We start from the raw sequence: 19,885 nt of genomic DNA, 5'->3' as shown, positions 1-19,885 counted from the left end.
TTCCATAGAAATGCCATAATTTATTCTGCTGTATAAAAAAATGTCATCCTTACGTAACAAAATGTCTTCTTAGAAGAAGAAATATATTATTTCAGGTCATAAATAATCGGCAAATATACAACTGTTGGCAACTAAAAAAACAGAACACTGGTGCTTCCCATCAGTGCTGGACACAAACCTGCTCAGGATATATTTACAGGGCATTACAGTACTTAAACACAGGAATTGAGGTATTTGGTTCTTCTAGGAGTCGACGCCGACGTTTGTGAAGGCAGCCCACCCACACGAAAATAAATAAGGTATGTTCTCATGTGTATATGTGTCGTCAGGAATGATAATACTGGTATGTATGTCAAGCATGAAGTTTCTACCAAAAAAAAACACAAAAAAACAAAAAAACAAAACCAGGGCAAGTGAAAAGAAACCAGCTCACACACAGAGTCCTTCCTCTTCTGCCCCTTGTTGTCAGGGTGACTCGATGTGCCCACAGTATATTGGTCCCGAATGTGCTGAGTTCAGCAAATGCCTGGACGCTCAGTCATCCCTGTGACCGCTCGGGAACCCAGTGGAACTTGGGTGAAATTAATAAATAAATAAGGACCAGCCCTCGTGGGCCCCTTTCCCTGGAGTTATTGCCTTTCTCCTCTCAAGGAGGAGCCCGGAGTCCCGGCGGGTTGTGCAGAGATCACCTCCCGTGGCCTTTCAGCAGCTGGGAGAGGTCGTGATGGGGCTCTGAAGGTAGCTCAGTGCACTGTTCGCGGAGTGGACGGGGATGGACACGGGGAAGTTGAAGACCGTGGTGGTGGAGGTGCCCCGGTCCAGCACGGACATGGCTGGGCTGCCGGCCTCCGCTGAGCAGTGCGGGGCCAGGACCTGGGACTCGAACTGCAGCAGCTGGCCCATGAAGCTGAAGTTCGGGGAGATGATGCTCCGTCTCTGCTTCACAAACTCAAAGGCCTCGTCCAGCTTGACTCGGTTAGTCCGCATGAGGTACGCGAGGCAGATGGTGGCCGAGCGGGAAATGCCCGCCTGGCAGTGGACAAACACCCTCCCTCCAGCATTCTTGATGGAGTCTGGAAAGCAAAGGGCGGCTGGTTACTCAACAGCTCGGGGGACCGACCCCAGCCCCTGGCACGGGGTGTCTAAGAACTGTCCGGTGCAGAGGTGGTAAGCATGGCCTCAGGCCATCACACACTGTTCGTGGAGGCCATGTGGGCGTTGTGCAAAGCACAGATCTTAAACCCAGACTGGCTGGTCCTCCACTAAGCAAACGGATGTTGGGTGAATCAACTCAACTTTCTGAGCCTCAGTGTACTAATCTGCAAAGTGGGACATCAGCGTCATCGTTTGCAGGGATGTTACCCACACCAGATTGATATTTGATGTCTGGAGGAAGGACTAGAAAAACGTCACTCAAGTCCTGGCCATATGTGTGTTGGGCTCAGTGGCTAAGATGGGGGGAGTGAGGCCAAAGTCTCCGGCATCCCTTCCCCTTACCTATGAAGTCGATCGCTTCGTTGAACCAGGAACTGATGTCCGCCTTGTGGTTGTCCTCCACGGGGATGCTCTTGTACTGGTAGTGACCCTCAAAATGGTTGGGACAATTGGCTGAGACGTTGATCAGGGCAGTGATGCCCAAGGCATCCAGCATGTCCTTGCGGGAAGCGTGATAGGCACTGCCCAGGTACAGGAAGGGCAGGATCTCCACCGGGCCACCCTGAAATCCAGAAGGAGCAAACACTTGTCAAACTTTGCTCAAAGCCCATGCTGGTCCCCACACGCACAACAACTCCCCACTGAAAAACTCAGTTTCAGAAACTGGGTGACCTCTCTCGGCACGGTTGTTTGAGAGTATAAATAAATAGGAGACTAAACCCATTTGCCCAGGCAAGGCCAGTGGTCATTTCTGCCGTGTCAGCAATTAAGAGGCTCAGCTAAAGCAAACCACTTAACCACAGGGTAAATAATATCCCTGTGTCCCCTCTGTGACAGACACAATGGCAGGTCACTTTCTATATTCTCACTAACACTGCTCTCCCCCAGGCCTCTGTCGGCTGTTTTTCCCCCCTCTGGTATGACCCGCTACTAACCTGATCATAGAGCGGGGTGCTGCAGGAACTGCAGCCCGATTCGGCGCTGTCGGGGACATTAGTACTCAGGGGAAGGCTGAGCGCCATGGAGGTCGACTGTTTGCTGCACAGCTCTGGGCAGGAAGCTGAAAAAGCTTCATATCCTCCTAGGAATACAAAGAGATTTCTTTCCGTTAGTACCGCTGGGATAGAGCACCTTCATTCAACTCCCCCACCCACCGGCGCTGGAAGTTTACCCCCGAGTCTTTGTTCTGGAGCCAAACAAAGCCAATGACAAGCCCCCAGAATACGACTCGGGTGCCCCCGAGTTCCAGGTGGGGCAGGAGGTGAGGGCCGGCTCTACTCAAACCCCTCCACCCCTCCCCGGCCTGGCGGCAGGGGGCTGGCAGCTCTCCCCGACCTTCCCCGAGGGCGCACCTTTGAGGAAGAAGACTTGCACGGAGCGCGCCTCGCGGCAGAGCGCGCCGGCCGCCAGGGCCAGGGTGCCGTCGCGCTTGGCGGAGTCCAGGGAGGCGCTGTGCTCGTCCAGCAGCACCACGGCGTGGTAGGCGCCGGCCAGCAGGCGGCCGCGCAGCTCGGAGTTCGGCACGATGTGCTCCAGGCCCATGGCGCCCTTGGCCCGGCGTCGCACAATGGTGCTGAAGCGCACATTGACCGAGCCGGCGATGTGGCCGGCGTTGAAAGCGAAGAAGGAGCGGCAGTCGAGCAGCAGGCACTGCGCCGCGCGCTCCCGGAGCAGCGTCCGCAGGCCTCCGGCGTCCAGCGAGCCCACTTCCATGACCATGGCCGGTCCCAGCGCCCCCAGCGTGCAAGCCTTGGTGTGCTTTGTCCTCGGAGCCAAGGGCAGGGAGGCGACGGGTTTCCAGGAGAAGCCCGCCGCTGGTGACTTTCTTGGCGTAGAACGGCAAACTGCCTGTAAACCGGACGAGGGGCTCTGGTGCGGGTTCCCTTGACGCTCCCTTGCCCGCCCTGAATCGCCTGGCAACTTAAGTCCCAATGTCCTTCGCAGCGAACCTGGCCCGCGCGAGTCACTTTATATGTAGCCTCCCCGGGGGAGGGACTAAGTGAGCGCGGAGGGGGAGGGGGTTTGTTTGTTGAATGGCAGTCACGTGACCGGTGACGGTGACGTCACCCGCCCTGCCCGGCTTGGCGCCGGCGGAGCCAGAGGCGAAGACGTCATCGACCTCGGAGCGAGATCCGCCGGCTGCGCGCTGGCTCGGGTCCCTGTCCCCCACCCGGCCGTCCGGCCTGCTCGCGGCGTGTCCCCGGGGACCTGGCCCGCACCTCTCTGGCTCAAAGGGGAGGAACGGGGGAGGACGTGCTGCCAGCTGAGGGCTGGCGGCGAAGCGAGCAGCGGGGAGGGCGGGGGTGCGGCGTGGGGTGGGGCGTCCCACCGGCCTCCTCCTCCCCTCCCCCCGGTGTGCCCCCTCCCCCTCGGTCCGCAGCGGAAAGGGGCTTCCTGCGCTTTTGCGTACGCGTGTGCCCGTTTTTCTCATTTCCTCGTCCCCAACCAGGGGCAGCGTCCCGAGGGAAAGAGATTTACTCGCCCAGCATTACACTGCTAGGGCTGGGGGCTGGGGAGGGAAACAAAGAGAAGCCTGAAATGAGAATGAGAGAACATTTTAAGAAATTTGCCCATAGAAATGCTCTTACACGAACAACCGAGGTGAATTGGAGGGGGGGCTTCAGGGAAATGTTTTCCTGTCTCCCAGAATTTCCTGTTTAAAAAAAGGTTCATTTAATGACTAAAATGCCTTCCATTCAGACCCTTTGTGAATGGTCCCTGGAAGCCTTAGCAGAGGAAGGCGGTTCCCGGGGCTGAAATCGGAGGGTCGCAAGCGTTTGGGAAGGTGATAGCGCCCCCCGGGGGCCGCTAGACACATATTACGGACGCGTTTGCTTAAGACAAATGGAGCTGCCCCATCTCAGTTCCACAAATATGTATGGATTGGGGGCTCCAACTAGGAACAGCGTCGACCCCGACACCCTCACCCTGGTTCTCGTCATCTATATACGGGCTGGATTCGAAATCAAATCCCAAGGCACTTAAGGAGGATCTCTAGGACCTGGACAAACGTTTGGGAAGACCCCACTGGGTCATCGGCGCCCTGAGCCCCAGTGACGGCCCGTGGGCGGTGGAGCCCGCTGCTGTGGCACCGACGTGGTGCTCAGGACACAAACATAAACATTGCGCGACCCGGTTGGGGTGCGGAGTCAGGAACATTCTGCGGTTTCTTCCCCTCTTTGTGGGGGGGGGGGAATTTCACTGCCGCCCTATGTCGTTAATCTGATTATATCACCAGAGGCAACTTCTGCATTTGCTTTGCGTAGCTGGTGTTCCCTCCTGTCCAAACCTCCTGCCTAAATTCTAGAAGGTTTCAGGGCTAAGTGGGTTTTTTTCAAGGGCGTTTTCCACCTTCAGATAAACATTGGCTGAGGGCAGCAAAGAGGTCCTCAGAAAATGGCAACACCCACCCGGTATCTTAAAAAAAAAAAAAAAAAGGAGAAGAATTTGTTTTGTTTATATTACTTATTCAGCTGAGGAACTCAACATATTTTTTACATGAATCATAAAATGTTACAGCTGCTGACTTTTCACAGCATACGAATTCGATCTGCCACAATTTTTTTTTTACCAAGAGCATTCATTATACCTTCCTCTCTCTCTACATTTCTTTAAAAAGAAAACTTCTGAAAATTTAAAAAAATCTGTTTGCATTAAAAGAAACTTTTTAATGTGGTGGTGGCGGCACAGTGGGGCCCTGGGGTCAGGTGTCTGCTCAGAATTTCGGGCTTTTCCTCTTTATTTTTTTCTGGAAAGAGAATAGCTTGAATCACACATGGTCACTTTGCTGCTGGGCGATGCCCCCACTCTCCCCCCACTGAGCCTCAGCACATATCTGAACGCCGGGTTTAAAACTGCCTACTTCTCGATGGTCTGAGGCCCGGCTGAGAGATGGTGGGTTTAAGGAACCGAAGCCCACCACACCCTGTCTTGTGATTCACTAAATCTCTGGGCTGCCCCCCCTTCCCAGAAGCGCAGCTGGTCCAACAGCACGCCTCTCTCTGTGTGTTTTGGGGTCTGGCACAGACACTCGGGGAGAAGTCGCCAGGGGACACCAGAAGGTGTGGTAGGGGCAGGGGCTCAGCTCAGGATAAGGTCCCTCCTGGAGGCCAGCTGACACACAGTGACTTGGGTCAGGGGGTCTGGCGATGAAGGCGTAGCCACGGAGGCCCCCAATCCAGGCAGTGGAGATGCTGCTTCTGGCTGGAGGCGGAGCCATAGAAGGGCCCCGTGCAACCTGGTCTGCGGTGACTGCGGGAAAAGCGAGGGGCTGGGATGGCGGGCCTGGCGGGCAGAGGCCCACCGAGGAGGGTGAAGACAATGCTCGTTAACTCAGGGTAGCACTGGGCCTTTCTGACCTGGATTCTTCGGTTTTAGGTGGGCCTAGGAACAGACCTGGACACAGTGTGGGGTGGGGGTGCGGGTTTGAACTCAGAAGGCCAGGCCGGGACTCCCCACCCTTCAGGTGTGGCCTTGAGGAAGTCAGTTCCCCTCACTGGGTCTCCGTTCCCCATTTCCTGCGATGGGGATAGTAACACGCACCCCTACAGGCTGTGGGGAGACGCAGCGTAGCTAAGGTCAGCATTACCAGACGCACTGTCCAAAACCGCCCTCAAAATCACCTTTGGACCCGTCCTGGGGTCACTCTTTCTCAAGAGCGGCCCTCTCACAGACCACAGGAAGTAGCCCAGCTCACTGTCACTACTCTGTGACCTTGGGCAGGAGGCCTTATGAATCTGAGCTTCGGTCTCCCCATTCATGAGCTGGAAATACGATCCGATCTGTGTAGGCCTAAGACCCCGTGTGAGAAAGGGCCTGGCTGGGGGGATGGTGCCCTCAGGAGAGGCAGCTGGCTCCCACAGGCATGCTCATCACCCCACCCCCCTACCTGGGGTGCACCCCAGGGTAGCAGGTCCACAATTTGTGGCATGGTGGAAGAGTGTTTTCAAAGTGCACTGTTGACAAGTGGGAGAAGGAAAGGGGACAGAAATGGCCATTTGTGCCTTTTCCCTGCACTACAGGTGACATCTCGTGAACTAATCACGATGGGATTCTGGATTCTGGACCACCCTGAGGTGGTCACTGTCCCCATTTCACAGGTAGGGAAACAGGCTGAGAGGGGCCGTGCCCGTGTCACACAGCTGGCACTCATCAGACGCAGGTGCAGGCCCGGGGCCCGTCTGCTGGAGAGACAGCGTGCACCCAGCCACCCTGCCGTAGGATCCTCAGCTCTGCACCCTTGGCAATGTTGGGCTAAGACCCTGACACCCAGCTTGCCCGGGACTCTGCTATCTGGGTGGAGTGGTCCCTGGCACCAGCCTTGGAAGGAGCCTAAGCTTCCTAGGACTCCCCACTCAGGCCCTGGGGCCCTTGCTCCCTCTCCGAAGTCACTCAGGGCTTGGGGTTCAAGTAAGCCACAGGCAGGGAGACTCAGCAGCCACTCGGCCCATCCTGTGGAGCTGGCACGAGGTGACTTCACCCTCCACACCCAGGCAGTTAGGACAGAGTCAGGGCTAATTGCACAATCCGTACAAAGCCTGCAGAACTGTGTCATCTTTGCTCTTTAGAGACAAGGGCCCAGAGAAGTTAGGCAACCTCTCCAAAGTCACACAGTGTTCAGAGCATTCTAGCCCTAGCCTGTGTCATATGAGCTGTGTGTTTGAACCGTTAAGCAGTTATCTCTGGAGGATGGGGTTACTTTCATTTTCTTCCTAACAACTCTGCTTGGTCTGAGTTTTTCGACACAAATGTGGAACTTTTGTAATCAGGAGCAAAAGTTAAAAATATGAACAGGCAACCATATTTAGGCTGAACCCTATTTCTATTCAGGGTGACTGAAGTCACAGTGTTAGACCGCCTGGGTTGGAAGCGCAGCTCGAGCACCCACCCGCTGTGTGTCCTTGGGCAGGTCACTTGGTCTCTCTGAGACTCCGTTTCCTCCCGTGTAATATGCGGGTAATGTCATACAGAGCTGCCATGAAGATCATAGGAGACCAGAGTCATAGAACTGCAGCCCGTGTGCCAAATGTAGCCCCTCCCTCTTGACACACGACCCACAAGCTAAGAATGGCTCATACATTTTAAATGGTTAGAGGAAAAATCAAACCAAAAGATTCTGTGAAATGTTCAAGTTCCACGCAATTCACATTTCTGTGTCCATAAATAAACCCAACCTCAGCCATTCCTTTGCTCTGTCCTCTGTGGCTGCTTTGGCATTACAGTGGGGTGGGGGGTGGGGGGGGTGAGTTGTGACACTGCGTGGTTCACAAAGCCTAAAATATAGGACCCTGTCCCCTTACAGGAGAAGTTTGTGACACCCCGATATCAGGTGACACCGAGTCAGCGATGGAAAGTACTTTGCAATAATGCCTAGCACAGGGTAAGTGTTCGGTAAACTGTCACTATTGATACATGGATGTTCCTGAAAATCTCCTGCTCCTAGCACGTGTTCAAAAGCAGTAATTGCTTTCATAGTGTATTTCCTTGGTCCTAAATCATGTTAAAAAACAAAATTCAGTTGTGTGCATTGGAGAATCTAATTGGCTTTGTTCAGCTCTGCGGGGGGCTGGCAGCACCCTCCCGACAACTAGACGGGTGTTGGGAGGGGCCATGCAGAATGGAAGGTACTGATAGGCAGAAACAGGGTGGGACTCGGACTTTGGAAAAGTGGATTATTTCAGGCAAGGACACCTTCCCTCAGGGGCGGGCTGGGGTCTCCTCAGGAGGGTCAGCTCTTTAGCGCGGGCGGGCCAGGACAATGTAGACTGATGGGTTTAAAATTCCACTGCTGGGAGGGACTAAAACTGCAACTGGGTCGTTAAGTCTGGTTTGGTGGCATGACTTAGCAAAAGTGACTTCATTTGGGCTTCTTTCTATCTTTCTTTCTCTTTTTCTTTCTTTCTTTCTTTCTTCTTTCTTTCACAGGCACATTTTTCATATTGGGACATTCCTCAAAGTGGAATGTCCTAGTTAATTCACAGCATTGTTCTTTCTTAATGGCGCGTACATTGAAGAGGGACCTTGGCCTAGCTGCCGTCCTCCATCCGGTAGAGTAAGTAACGTAAAAAGGTTTAAGGCGGACAGGAGTTAAAACTCTGCAGTCATTCAACTAGCAGTCGTCCTAGCAGGGGACAGCCTGGCTAATAAACAGGGACAGCCCAGGTGCCAAGCGCCAGGGTAGATGTCGGGGTGGGCGGACAAGGGCCCCCCCTCAGCTGGGAGGGGATCATGCAAGAGAGGTGCTCCGAGGAGGGGGTGTCTACCAGAGACACAGACGGAGGTAGGGTAGCCATGTCTGTATGAAATACTTCCCCCCGGGAACCATCATTTCCTCCCCTATAACATGGGACAGTAGCCCTGGCTGGTGCGGCTCAGTGGACTGAGCACCGGCCTGTGAACCAAAGGGTTGCCAGTTCGATTCCTGATCAGGGGCCAGGACCCGGTGGGGGGCACAAGAGGCAACCACACATCAATGTTTCTCTCCCTCTCTTTCTCCCTCCCTTCCCCTCTCTCTAAAGAAAAAGGGAAAAGAAAAAAAATGGGACAGTAATAACCCCAAGACACAGCCTGTAGATTCACGGTGGGACCCCAGGCAGCCTCGGCAGCTTGTGCGACCAGTCCCGGGGCCGACCCTCTCTGCCTGTCCCCCTAGCCCTGGAGCAGGGACTTGGTCTCTGGCGACTCTGGATCCCCAGCACAAACCTTCAGGCAGGGTTGTTTGGGTGAACACGGAGGAGCCCAGGAGAGGGACCAGGAAGCAGCAGGGCCTCTGTGACTCAGGCTGCTCAGGCCGTCCCTGTGCTGAGAACACGGAGGCCTCGAGCCACGCCCTGGCCGGGGGCCCAGGGAGCTGACTTGGGGGAAAAGTGATAGCTTTCTGTCATTACCTTTTTTCTTTTAAGACAGAGTATAAATTGAGACATAATTTCATTTTCATAATTAGGAAACACTAATCCATGTTGGAGGGAGCAAATGAGGTCATCGTTGGTCTATCCCAAACCCTTCCCTGCAGGAAGGAGGAAACGGGTGTGGGGGGGGCGGGTGTTGAGAAGTGTGGTCGGAGACGCAGAAATGGTGCATCCCCGATTTCGCGTTGGTGTGGAAGTTACTTGAGGGAAGCCCTATGACTAATACCTGAGCACTTGCTAGGGGCCCGGCTCCTCGTCAGGAGCTTTCTGGTCCTTTCCTCGCGTGTGATCCTGGCGCAAACCCTGTGGGGCAGGTATTACTACTACACCTGCCTTTGGAGAGATGAGCTAACCTGGGGCCCAGAGAAGTGACTAACTTGCCCCAAGTTCAAGTGAGCGGCTCTGCTGGATGCCTCGGGCTCTCTCCCTCTGTTTCCTAAGCCCTTTGTCCTTATCTCTCCCCAGCACACAGTGTGTGTGTCATGAGGGTGGCTTGTCGCCCTATGTCACCGTTTCTTGGGATGATGACTTTTAGGGGGCTGCTTCTAGCTTCAAAAGGAAAAGGAAAAGGAGATAGGCCCCTTACTCAGGCTTTCTGACTGGTGCTCCCTGACTCACTGGGCCACAGTGCACAAATGATTCATTCACTGGCCTTGACCTCAGAGGGTTTGGCCACCGTCGAGAGTGAAGTCACACCTCCAGCTTTCTCATGCATTCATTGGTTCCCTCATCCAGCTTCGGGCAGGCGAGAGACAGGCCTGGGGGAGCGTGCTCAGGGTCATGGACAGGAAAGCAAACCAAGGCCTCTGCATGTCCCAAAGTCATGGCCGGCCCCTCATTTCTGGCCCAAGAGATCCTCCGGGGGCTCTGTAGGGGTTTGCTGGGGCTGCTGTAACGATGCGCCACAAGCGGAGCGGCTTAAAACAACAGGAAGGTGGGGTGCCACTGCTCTGGAGGCCAGAAATCTGGGAGCAGGGGCAGCAGGGTGGGCTCCTTCTGAGGACCCCGAGGGACCGTCGGCTCCAGGCCTGTCCCCTCGCGGCTGGCGGTTTGCCGGCCATCTTCGCGGTGGCTCGGCTCGTACAGGCCTCACCCCGGCCTCTGCCTCCCTCTTCCCGTGGCGTCCTCCCTGCGTGTGTGTGCGTGTGTGTGCGTGCGACCAGATCTCCTCTGGGTGTAAGGGCACCCGTCCTGCTGGATCAGGTCCCACCCTTGTGACCGCATTTTAACTAGATTACCTCGGCCGAGACCACGGTTCCAAATAAGGCCACACTCTGAGGTCCTGGTGGCTAAGACGTGAGCACATCAACTTTCTGGGGGACATAATTCAACCCCAAGCAGGGCCCACAACCCAAAGACAGTCCCTGATAGTAAATATTAGGTTCAGGGCCCCAGAAGCGCCCATTTGGCCCAGGTAGATACATCCGTTTAGCGTATGCCTCATGAAAGTAATGGTTTGGGGTTGTTTGTTTTTTTTTTTAATATTTATTTATTTATTTTTAGAGAGGGAAGGGAGGGAGAAAGAGAGAAAGAGAAACATCAATGTGCGGTTGCTGGGGGCCCTGGCCTGCAACCCAGGCATGTGCCCTGACTGGGAATCGAACCTGCGACGCTTCGGTTCGCAGCCCGAGCTCAATTCACTGAGGTACGCCAGCCAGGGCTGGGTTTGTTTTTTTCTTTTTCTGGAGTTAAACAAGTTGATCCTGAAGTTGCTATGATACAATAAACAATCAAGAAGAGTCAGGAAGATTAAAAAAGGACGTTGTGGTAGGGGTAAGCCACGGAGCGTCAGCAGTGTGAAGTGTGGCAGCTGGCACGCCCGGAGCCAGAGATACCAATGGAGCAGAACAGAACGCCCAGAAATGTGGAAATCAGGTATATGATGAAGGTGGCATCTCAGATCTCTGGGACGTGGGGGCTTTTTTAAATAAGTGATCTTGGGACAATTAATTGGACAGTCATTTGGGGGGGAAAGAAAAGGTTAAAAGTGGACCCACACCCCGTTCTAAACACCTAAATAAATACCACATGGGCCAGAGAGCTAGATTTTAAAAAGGAGCCTTACAACAAAGCGTGAGGGGATTCCTTTATTTCCCAAGAGGAGGACTCTACGTGCAGAAACAGTACAAACAAGACACGATAAGTCCAACTGCATAACAGTTAAAGCCACATTAGGGGGAAAATGTTTCATGGCAAAAAAGAAAGCTTCATAAGCAAAGTTAAATTAAAAAAAAAAAAGCCAAATAACAGACAATATTTGTAGCCTAAAGACGAAGGCTCCTTTCACTAATACTTAAGATGTTCTTACAAATAGAGATGAGGAAGACACACGATTTTAAAATGGACTAAAGCCGCAGGCAGGCAGCTCATAGCAAAGGCGCCGCAGCAGGACCATGATGACCGTGGTCAAAGAAGCTCATCTGTCACCCCAGGAAGAGAAAGGAGTGTTACCAGATTGGCACAGATCCAAAACTTTGACAGCACCCCCTGCTGAGACGAGAGCCGCTGAATGAGGGTCGGAGGTTAGATGCTGTTAGGGACGTGTTTGTTGTGGTTCGTGGCGGTGACTTAAGAGAATGTCTTGTTCTTCCGAGATGCACGCCGAAGAATCTAGCAATCAGCGCCGTGCCCTAAAGGTTCAGAAGAAAACATGCAAACACGTACATTAATTAACTACGGCAGAACGTTAGCAGTTGTTGAGTCTATGTGGCAGGTGCTCGGGTGTTCAGGGATGGTGTTCTTCATTTGACCTCCCGCCCGCCTGGAGTTTTTCATAACGCCGTGTGGTTCAGTCACATTGCCCGGAGGTGAACGCTGCGAGAGCTGGAAGCTGTCGGCAAAAACAGCTGGCTCAGCTGAGATGGTAAAAATTGTGAACACGATCCAGGGCTAACGGTGGGTGCCGGGTGCTACTGCAGCAGCCAGTCCCCCCCCTCTCCATGCTGTCCCCACGAGGAGGCCCCCACCCACCCACGGGCAAGGTGACCGGGGCCCCAGCAGTCTGCCGAGTCTGCGGGGATTTGTACTCTCCCGGCTCTGCTGGCGGATTTGAACCTGATATGTGAGCCAGTCCCTAGGAATCACGCGTGGGGTCGAGAGAAACAGCCTCACATCGGGCTAAGTCGTTTTACTTAAGGAACGACCCAAAGGGTTAACAGGGGTCTTTCTGATGCCCGTTGTAAGCAAGCAGTAGTCAATTATGAGGGCTAACGTTCTGTTCTCTAACTTAGACCCAATAGTTTCAGATCTACTGAAGGATAGAGAAGATGGTAACAGAGCCATTGTGCATTTGGTCTGAGGCTACATGTAGCAACCAGTCAGCGGAAAGTTAGGGTATTCTGTCTTTATTTTTTTAAAGTAATTTATTTGCCAATTACAGTTGGCACACAATGTGATTCTTAGTTGCAGAGGTACAACACACAGTTACTAGATACATACTTCATGAAGTGATCACCCCAATAAGTCTAGCACCCATCTGACACCATAGTTATCACAATATTATCACATAGTTATTACAACACTGGTGACTGTTTTCATGGTCAGTTGATGTTTAACCAAAGCGCCGAGGAAGTTCATTAGAGGAGAGGACGATCTGTTTGACAAACAGTGCTGAGATGTTTGACTGCCCATCCATATGTCAGAGGAAGACTTTAGACCCTTACCTCACCCCACGCATAAAAATTTACTCAGCATGGGCCCTTGACTTCAATGTAACAGCTCAAACAATACAACTTTTAGAAGAATTCATTAGGGGAAAAAAACCTTCAAAACCTCGGGTTAGTTTTGAAAACCTTCAAAACTTTATAGCCTGGTTTATAATTAAAAAAATAAATAAATAAAAAGAACCTGCCCTGGCTGGCATAGCTCAGTGGATTGATGGCGGGCTACAAACCAAAGTGTCGCAGGTTCGATTCCCAGTCAGGGCACATGCCTGGGTTGCAGGCCTTGACCCCCAGCAACCGCACATTGATGTCTCGCTCTCTCTCTCCGTCCCTTTCCTCTCTAAAAATAAATAAATAAAATCTTAAAAATAAATAAATAAAAAGAACCTGAATGGTGACATGACCACTGGCCTGCAATGACCACGGAATGCTGCGGATGGCTCGTCGAAAACACAAGAAAAATATACACAGAGACAGCCAGGTCCTTTGGGGGGAAGTATAGATGGGATGGCCACTCTCTCGAGTGGGGAGCACCTCGGCCACCCTCCCTAGGGGAGAGCGCCTCATTCTCCCACACGAGCAGGCTTTTACTGGGTTCATTTACACCGGAATCCAGGTAAAGCTCATCACTCATTGCCGGGAAGTAAGGACCAAACAAACAATAGATAACAAAGAACTCTGAGGGCCTATTTTGAGTCAGGGTCAGATAGCTAAAGAGCTGTAAAACTTTGAGGAACAAACTTACTTCTTGTTTGGACCCTTATCAGTTAATTGAGAGCATTCTAAACAAAGCAGGTTTCACAGGATTTTACATATTCTTTCTTAGGCCTGATCTCCAGGGGACCTGGCCCTTTCCAGCACAGGGCTGTACCACCCTCTGCCATTGTTTCAGGCTTAGGTGGAGCAAGGGAACTGAGGCAGCCAAGAGATTAGGAGATTTTCTCGCAGACAATGAGGACTCAGGTTTTGTCAAAGCCGAGGGGCAGGGGTCCATCACCCCCTTTTGCTGTAGCCCTCCAAGTTCCTTGGGGGCCTCCCATGTGATCGTGCCTGTCATAGATCGTACCCGTCATTGGCTAACCAACCACGCACTGGGGGCCAGGCAGGGTGAAGTAAAAGGAGGGGAAGCTGCGCTCCTGCCAGGGAGATAAGCTTTTGTCTCCTTGCTGGCTTACGGTCCAAGGTCGTCCCCTCAGCCTTAGCCTTGGCGGGGGTTACAGCTTCTGATACCAGGCAGGGTGGTTCCCAAAAGAATGGGGGTCAGTGTTTATAAAATCCTTTTTGTAGAGTAAGAACACAGCGGGAGACACGCGACCTTATTTGCTCAGGGACACACCGGAGAGGCCGGTCCCGGACCGAGCATCCTCGGTCCCCAGGAGCTGCGCCCTCGCGTCCTTATGGACACCTGTCTCTGACTGAGGTTGGCGGGGCGGCTCCAGCCCAGCCCGGTCCTGACGCTGGCAAAGTGGCCTTCCCAGAGAGGGAGAGAGAGGATCTGGCATTATGATAAAATAAAGGAATATTTCTTTGACTTAAAAAATATTTTTTTTTAATTTTTCATTTTCCTGGACAGAAAGCAACACTGTCTGTCATGTTTCCAAGCAGAGACTCCCGACACTAGCTCCACCCCACGGGCCACTCAGAGGGCCGGCTGCCCCTCCCAGCTGCTGGGAGGCGCCCAGAGCCACGGCCTTCGGTGCTGTGGACACCTGGGGCCCTCCGGCAGAGCTGCCGACGTAACTCACCTGGGGCAGGGCCTGGCCATGGGCAGGGCCTGGCCACGGGCACTTTCAAAACCATCCCAGGGGTTCGATGTCCAGCCGGGGCCGAAAACCACCTTCCTGCAGGATTATCAGTAATGTCCAGTGTATGTTACTGAGGGGGAAAAAAGCAAATTGAGGGATCTGCACAATACTTGGCACACAGTAGGTGTTCAACAGACGTTCTTTGCAAGACTGATGTATAGAGGGTGGCTTCCTTGCCTTTTTTTTTTTGTACAATTGTTGTATGGTTATAGTTGGCCCCGTTTCCTCCCCTGCCCCTGGCTTCTCTCCCCTGCCCTGTCGAACCCCCGCTCCCAAAGAGCGTCTTTCTTCAAAGCCCTGAGTGGGCCTGTGATCTACCGCACAGGACCATGGGTGTGCTTCTCCAGCACTGCCATTCTTCTCTCCGAGCATGTATTGTTTAAAAAATTAATAACGAAGAAAACGATTTGCCAGCTGTTAAAGAAGCCGCACGTTGAGCTTCTTTCGCTTCCTTTTCTTTACCTATTCAAGGGACAGGAAATGCCCAAAAATAGCCTGTGGGAAGGAAAGGTCAAGGTGGGGGCTGAGTCAGTGAGGCGCAGCCCCGGTGGCTCAGCTGCACCGCTCAGTCCTCCAAAACCCCTTCCGAGGTCCCTGGGCCCCTTCTAGGCCGGCAGCCTGTCCCCTGCACCCACCCCCAGCGTGGGTCGGGGAAACTGAGAAGCAGGCATGCTCTGGGGGTGGGGTGGGTGAGGGGACACTGGGTCCCCAAGCCCGCTGCCCCTCAGGAGTCCAGACCCACAGCTCCAGTGGGTCACGGTCCTGGGGTGAGTCATCCTGGTGACTTCACTCTGACACAGCCGACTGGCCCTGCCTCTGGGTGTTTCAGAGAAAATTCCAGGCATCTGGGTACAGAGAGCCCACTTATCTAACGTAACCATCACGAGACGCTCCGTGAGGGCCGTGTCAGGCTCCCTCCGCTGCTGCTGCTGCTGCTGCTGCTGTGGCTGCGGACCCGAGGCCAGGCGCAGCCTCTGGTGCTGGTCCTGAGCCACACAGGCCCCCAGATTTCAGGATCCTGTGGTGCCCTGTGGCCTTCAAAGCTGAGCTGTGGTCAGGGGCTCTGCCTGGTGGTCTCCCTGCTAGACCCAGAGCAGGCCCGTGACCATGTCTGTGGCTTTAATGAGACCCCCAGGAAACCAGCAACACCAGAGAGCACTGGGAAAGCCCCACCCCCAGCCCTGGGAAGGCCAAGGCCCCCACACCTGTTTCCCACCCACAAGAATAGGAACTGGCATTTCCGGGACACCTGCTCTGTACCAGGTGCTCAAAGGGAGGACCACTCCACCTGCTCCCAGTTGGAGCTACTGTTCTTTCCCCCATGTACAGACAAGGCAACCGGAGTCAGAGCCATTTGGACACAGGACCAGGGTTCCCACAAAGGGGAGCAGAGCCAGGCTGGAACTGAAGACCCTGGGTTCCAAAGGGCAGGCCCTGCTGTGCTGTCGAGGGACCTGAATGTGACGGGGACAGAGGGCTTTCTGCCTGGCCATGGCCACCTCACCCCAGCCTCGGGCATCTCGCAGGGAAGGCTGGAAGAGGCAGGCCTGGACAAGGGCCTGGGCAGGCACAGGTCACCGTCTCACAGCCTCACCGCCGGCCTTGACCACGTGCAAGGGCCGAGCTGGGCTGGGCTGGAGGCTGGGGTCACCTGGAGAGTCAGGCTCTGGCCTCTGGCCCTCAGACTGGGACAAGCTGTATCCCCTAATGCCTCCCTCTTTTCTTAGAAGTCCTCTCAGCCCTGCTTCCTGAAGTTCCTGCTGCAGCACCAGCAACCGAGGGGGCCTCTTTCCCCAGCCCACGGGGGTGGGGGGGGAGCTCTGGTTTCCTGGCAAGCTGACCCCGAACCAGAGGGGCGGGATCCCAGGAACGCAGGTGCCCTGGAGTCTGAGGGGGATGAGAACGTGCATCCACACCTATCGCTCTGTGCCCTTAGAGACCAGGGCCCTCAGCACCTTGGTGCATTTGTCTGTCAAATGAGGTTGACAGTGACGACAGCTTTGCAGAGCACGCTCACGGTGAAACACGGAGGGACGCGGGCAGCGTCCGGAGCACTTTCTCCGTTCCAGGTCCCAACTGCCTGATAATGCTGCTCTTGATTAATTCGTCACAACCAGACAATGAGGCCGAAATTAATATTTTCCCCATTTCTCAGCCATAGCACAGAGGGAGAAGGTCGTTGCTCAAGGTCACGCAGCTGGGGAGTGGTCGGGCTGGGGGCAGTGGAACTGAAGCAGAGAGAGAGCCCTCATTTTGCCTCTGATGAGTAAAAATACTGCCTTACGGGCTTTTTATGGACTGGGCCCCCGCAGGGAACAGGCCTGGCCCACCCACTAGGTGCTGAAGCACTTAGTAGGGTGCTTGGAAGCAGAGTACCCTCTGGGTGAAAGAATAGTCCCTCCAGTGCAGATGTTGGAGTGGAAAAAAAAATGGGGCTCAAATGAGACACTGCCCACTCTGTCATTCCCAGTTGGAACCTTATGTGACAGCCTCTACCTCTTGGGACCTCTGTCTCCTTGTCCCAAAATGCACTAGAAGTCATAGTGACACCAGGAAAGGGCCACTGTGAGGGCTGGAGGCCTATGGGAAGGCCCCTTCACCTGCCTCTAGGTAGATGGCACCTATGTTATTGCCTTGAGTTATTATTCACAATTTCGAACTTTATTCGTTTGAAATAAGACAGTGTCTGCAAAGGGACTTTGAAAGGCACGACGCAGTGTCTTCAGATGCGTGTTGATGCTAGTGGCTTGCCTGGGGACACGGACCAAAGGAGACCTTTCCCGTGTGGGCACAAAGGAGTGAGTTGTCAGCTCCAGGGAGGGACTCACGGGGACAGCACGTGCTGGGGCTGGGCAGGGATCTGAGACACAGCCCGAGGCCCGCTCGGGGCCAGGCTGGGAGCAGGCCCTCCCCTGACCCTCGGACCGGAGCCCAGGCCTGAGCCCCGCCAGGTGGGGTGTCCCGGGGTCGCCGTGCCGGAGTTCCGACAGCCCCGTGGGGGGGGGTTGTTCCGTTTCACCGACTAAGGACAGAAGAATGTGTGTACCAGATGGTACACAGCCCACGTCACACCGGCAGGTCGTAGGCCTGCCATCTTCACCAGCCGAGCAGACTTTCCAGACCGCCCACTCACCCTGGCCTCCTAACTCAGCGGGAGCACTGGGGGCCCGGGGAGGGCGGGGCCTGGGCCGCGTGAGCACGGCTCCTCCAGCAGCAGCGTGGGCCGGGGAAGGGCAGAGACCGTGACTCTTGACCCCAGCCACCCACGTGCCTCGCCTGGCTGAGCATTCGCACGGAAGCCACCTTGCCCACCTCCGGTGCTCGGGAGGGAGCAGACCGTGGACAGGTTGATTCCCGCACAGTCCGGGCTGCAGGCCCGGGAACAGCCGGCCCCACGCCTGATCTCACCGGCGCTCTCGTCCGCCCCAGCTCCTCCCCCGCACGCCCTAGCTGGGGTCCTCGGCCCAGTGCCTCAGCTTCCCTGCGCCTCAGTTGGCTGGGATGATAGAGCCCTCACCCCAGGGGTGCCGGGAAGATGTCCGAGATGGTACACTCGCCCGCAGTCTGTGCCCACCAAACGGTGGCCGCTGTTATCGTCCAGAGTGGCTGTCTCCGAGCCGCACGCCGCACTCGCACACGCTCGCTTGTGGATTGTTTCCAAAAGCAGGACCATAACCTTGATTCACGGGGGCATCTCCACACCGCTGCCCTCCAGTTCTCTCGGGGTGACGCCACTCTGCCTGAAACCTCTCGGTTCCCACCCTGGGCCGTCCCCCAGCGATCCCCAGGGAGCCGCGGAGGCTGTGAGCTGGGCTTCACCCCAAATAGCCCCAGTCTGCTGGGGGAGGCAGGGTCGGCCAAGAGCGCTGGGCCGGCAACGATGAGCTTGTGGTGACCTCGGGCTCGGTGATCTGCCTTGTGGGCCTCCACGTCCCCCGTGGTAAAATAAGGGGGCGATCTAAAATGAGACCAAGGTCTTCCCCCGCCCCCCCTTCGTCCGGCAATGCCCAGTGGTTCTCTTTGCGTGTTTCCTGTGAGCAGCAGCATCCCCGAGGGAGCCAGCGTTGCGGGTGCACCTGCCGTGTGCGGGAACTAAGCTCAGCGCCAGATGGGATGGCGGCTATCGGTTATTGGCCGTGAGGATGTTCCGCCGTGAACACTTCACTGATTACCTCAGTGGGTCCTCACAGCAGGCCTGCGGGTGGGGATCGAGGCCATCTCGCCCTAAGGCTGCGCGGGAAGCTTCCACGGGGCAGGGTAGCCTCATGCTACTGAGACTGGGCTGCAAGGGCCAGGCTCGTCATCACGAGGCCATGCCCAAGTCCGGACAGCCCTGTGTGTGTGTGGGGGGGGGGGGGGTATTATCTCCGTTTTACTGATTTAGTTTAAAAGGAGGAAAACCCCCCTGCAGGCCAGCGCAGGGAAGTGACTCAGCCCCCACCACCCCGTTTCAGATGACCGCCTCTGAGGATATCCTGCTTCTACCTCCCTTTATTCTGACTGTCTCATCCCACGCGTCCAAAATGGTGTTGGGCGTTGTGACGCTCCGTCACCACGCGGAATTCCTGTCAGTCACTCTGGGCCCACAGCTGAGCTCCGGGTGGCCGAGGGGCCAGCCTGCGGCAGGTCCGGCTTCCAGAGAAGCAGAGCCCTCCTGTGGGGACAAGGACGCACGTCACAGAAGGTCCCACCTGTTCCTCGGTGACACTCGGGGAGGGGATTTCTCCCCCCAGGGCTCACACACCATGTGTGTCACCTCCTTGGCGGCCCAGGACAGCTTCGTCAGCCCCACAGGACGAGCCTCGCGGCAGGCGATGGAGGCCACAGGGTTGATCTAAGCGGGGACCCAGTGACGAGTGCCCCCGGCAAATCATGTCACCAGGAGCTCTCTTTAACATTCCTGCAGAGGGCGGGGTGTCCTCCCACTCTGGGGGAGATCACCGGGAGGGGCAGCCGGGCGGAGAAAGGTGGCCACGAGGGGCGTGTGGCTGTGGCTTCACATGTGCCCTTGTTGAAAACCGTGTCTCTTTTTGGTGGCCAGCGAGGAACGAGTGGAAGCTTAATTCCTCTTCTTGGTCTTCCCTCGATATACTGGCCTCCCCCGCCCCCGCCCCAGCAGCAAAGAAAAGTGGAAGCTGTGTGGTGTCTGGGGGCCCAGGCGAAGTGAGAGCGGGAGCACCTTTGGGAGCAGGGTGACTCATTCCCCGGGCAGGGGGTGTCTCGGGAAGACCTGGGCTTTTGATCCCTTGGGACCAAAATGAATCACCAATTTCACCAAGTCCCAGTGGCCAGCCCCAAACTTTCCCAGGTAGAAGAACCAGCACAAGCATCGAAGATGAGTCAGGTGCGGCTGCAT

At 55.2% G+C, this 19,885-nt stretch overlaps 1 protein-coding gene across 1 annotated transcript; it reads right to left on the bottom strand.

Annotated features, from left to right (window-relative positions):
- On the bottom strand, positions 1–3,103 carry DUSP1 (dual specificity phosphatase 1). The gene is made up of 4 exons (XM_045830192.1): positions 2,508–3,103; positions 2,091–2,236; positions 1,498–1,717; positions 1–1,073 (listed from the first exon to the last, which is right to left on the bottom strand). Exons 1-4 carry the CDS (start codon positions 2,872–2,874, stop codon positions 703–705), a joined length of 1,104 nt encoding a protein of 367 aa, XP_045686148.1. The 5' UTR covers positions 2,875–3,103; the 3' UTR covers positions 1–702.
- Between the last annotated feature and the right edge of the window lie 16,782 nt (positions 3,104–19,885).

This window comes from Phyllostomus hastatus, unplaced genomic scaffold, assembly GCF_019186645.2.
Source record: "Phyllostomus hastatus isolate PE091 unplaced genomic scaffold, TTU_PhHast_1.1 phas_contig_150, whole genome shotgun sequence".
NCBI classification, from domain to species: domain Eukaryota; kingdom Metazoa; phylum Chordata; class Mammalia; order Chiroptera; family Phyllostomidae; genus Phyllostomus; species Phyllostomus hastatus.
This window is presented reverse-complemented; position numbering and strand designations above follow the sequence as displayed.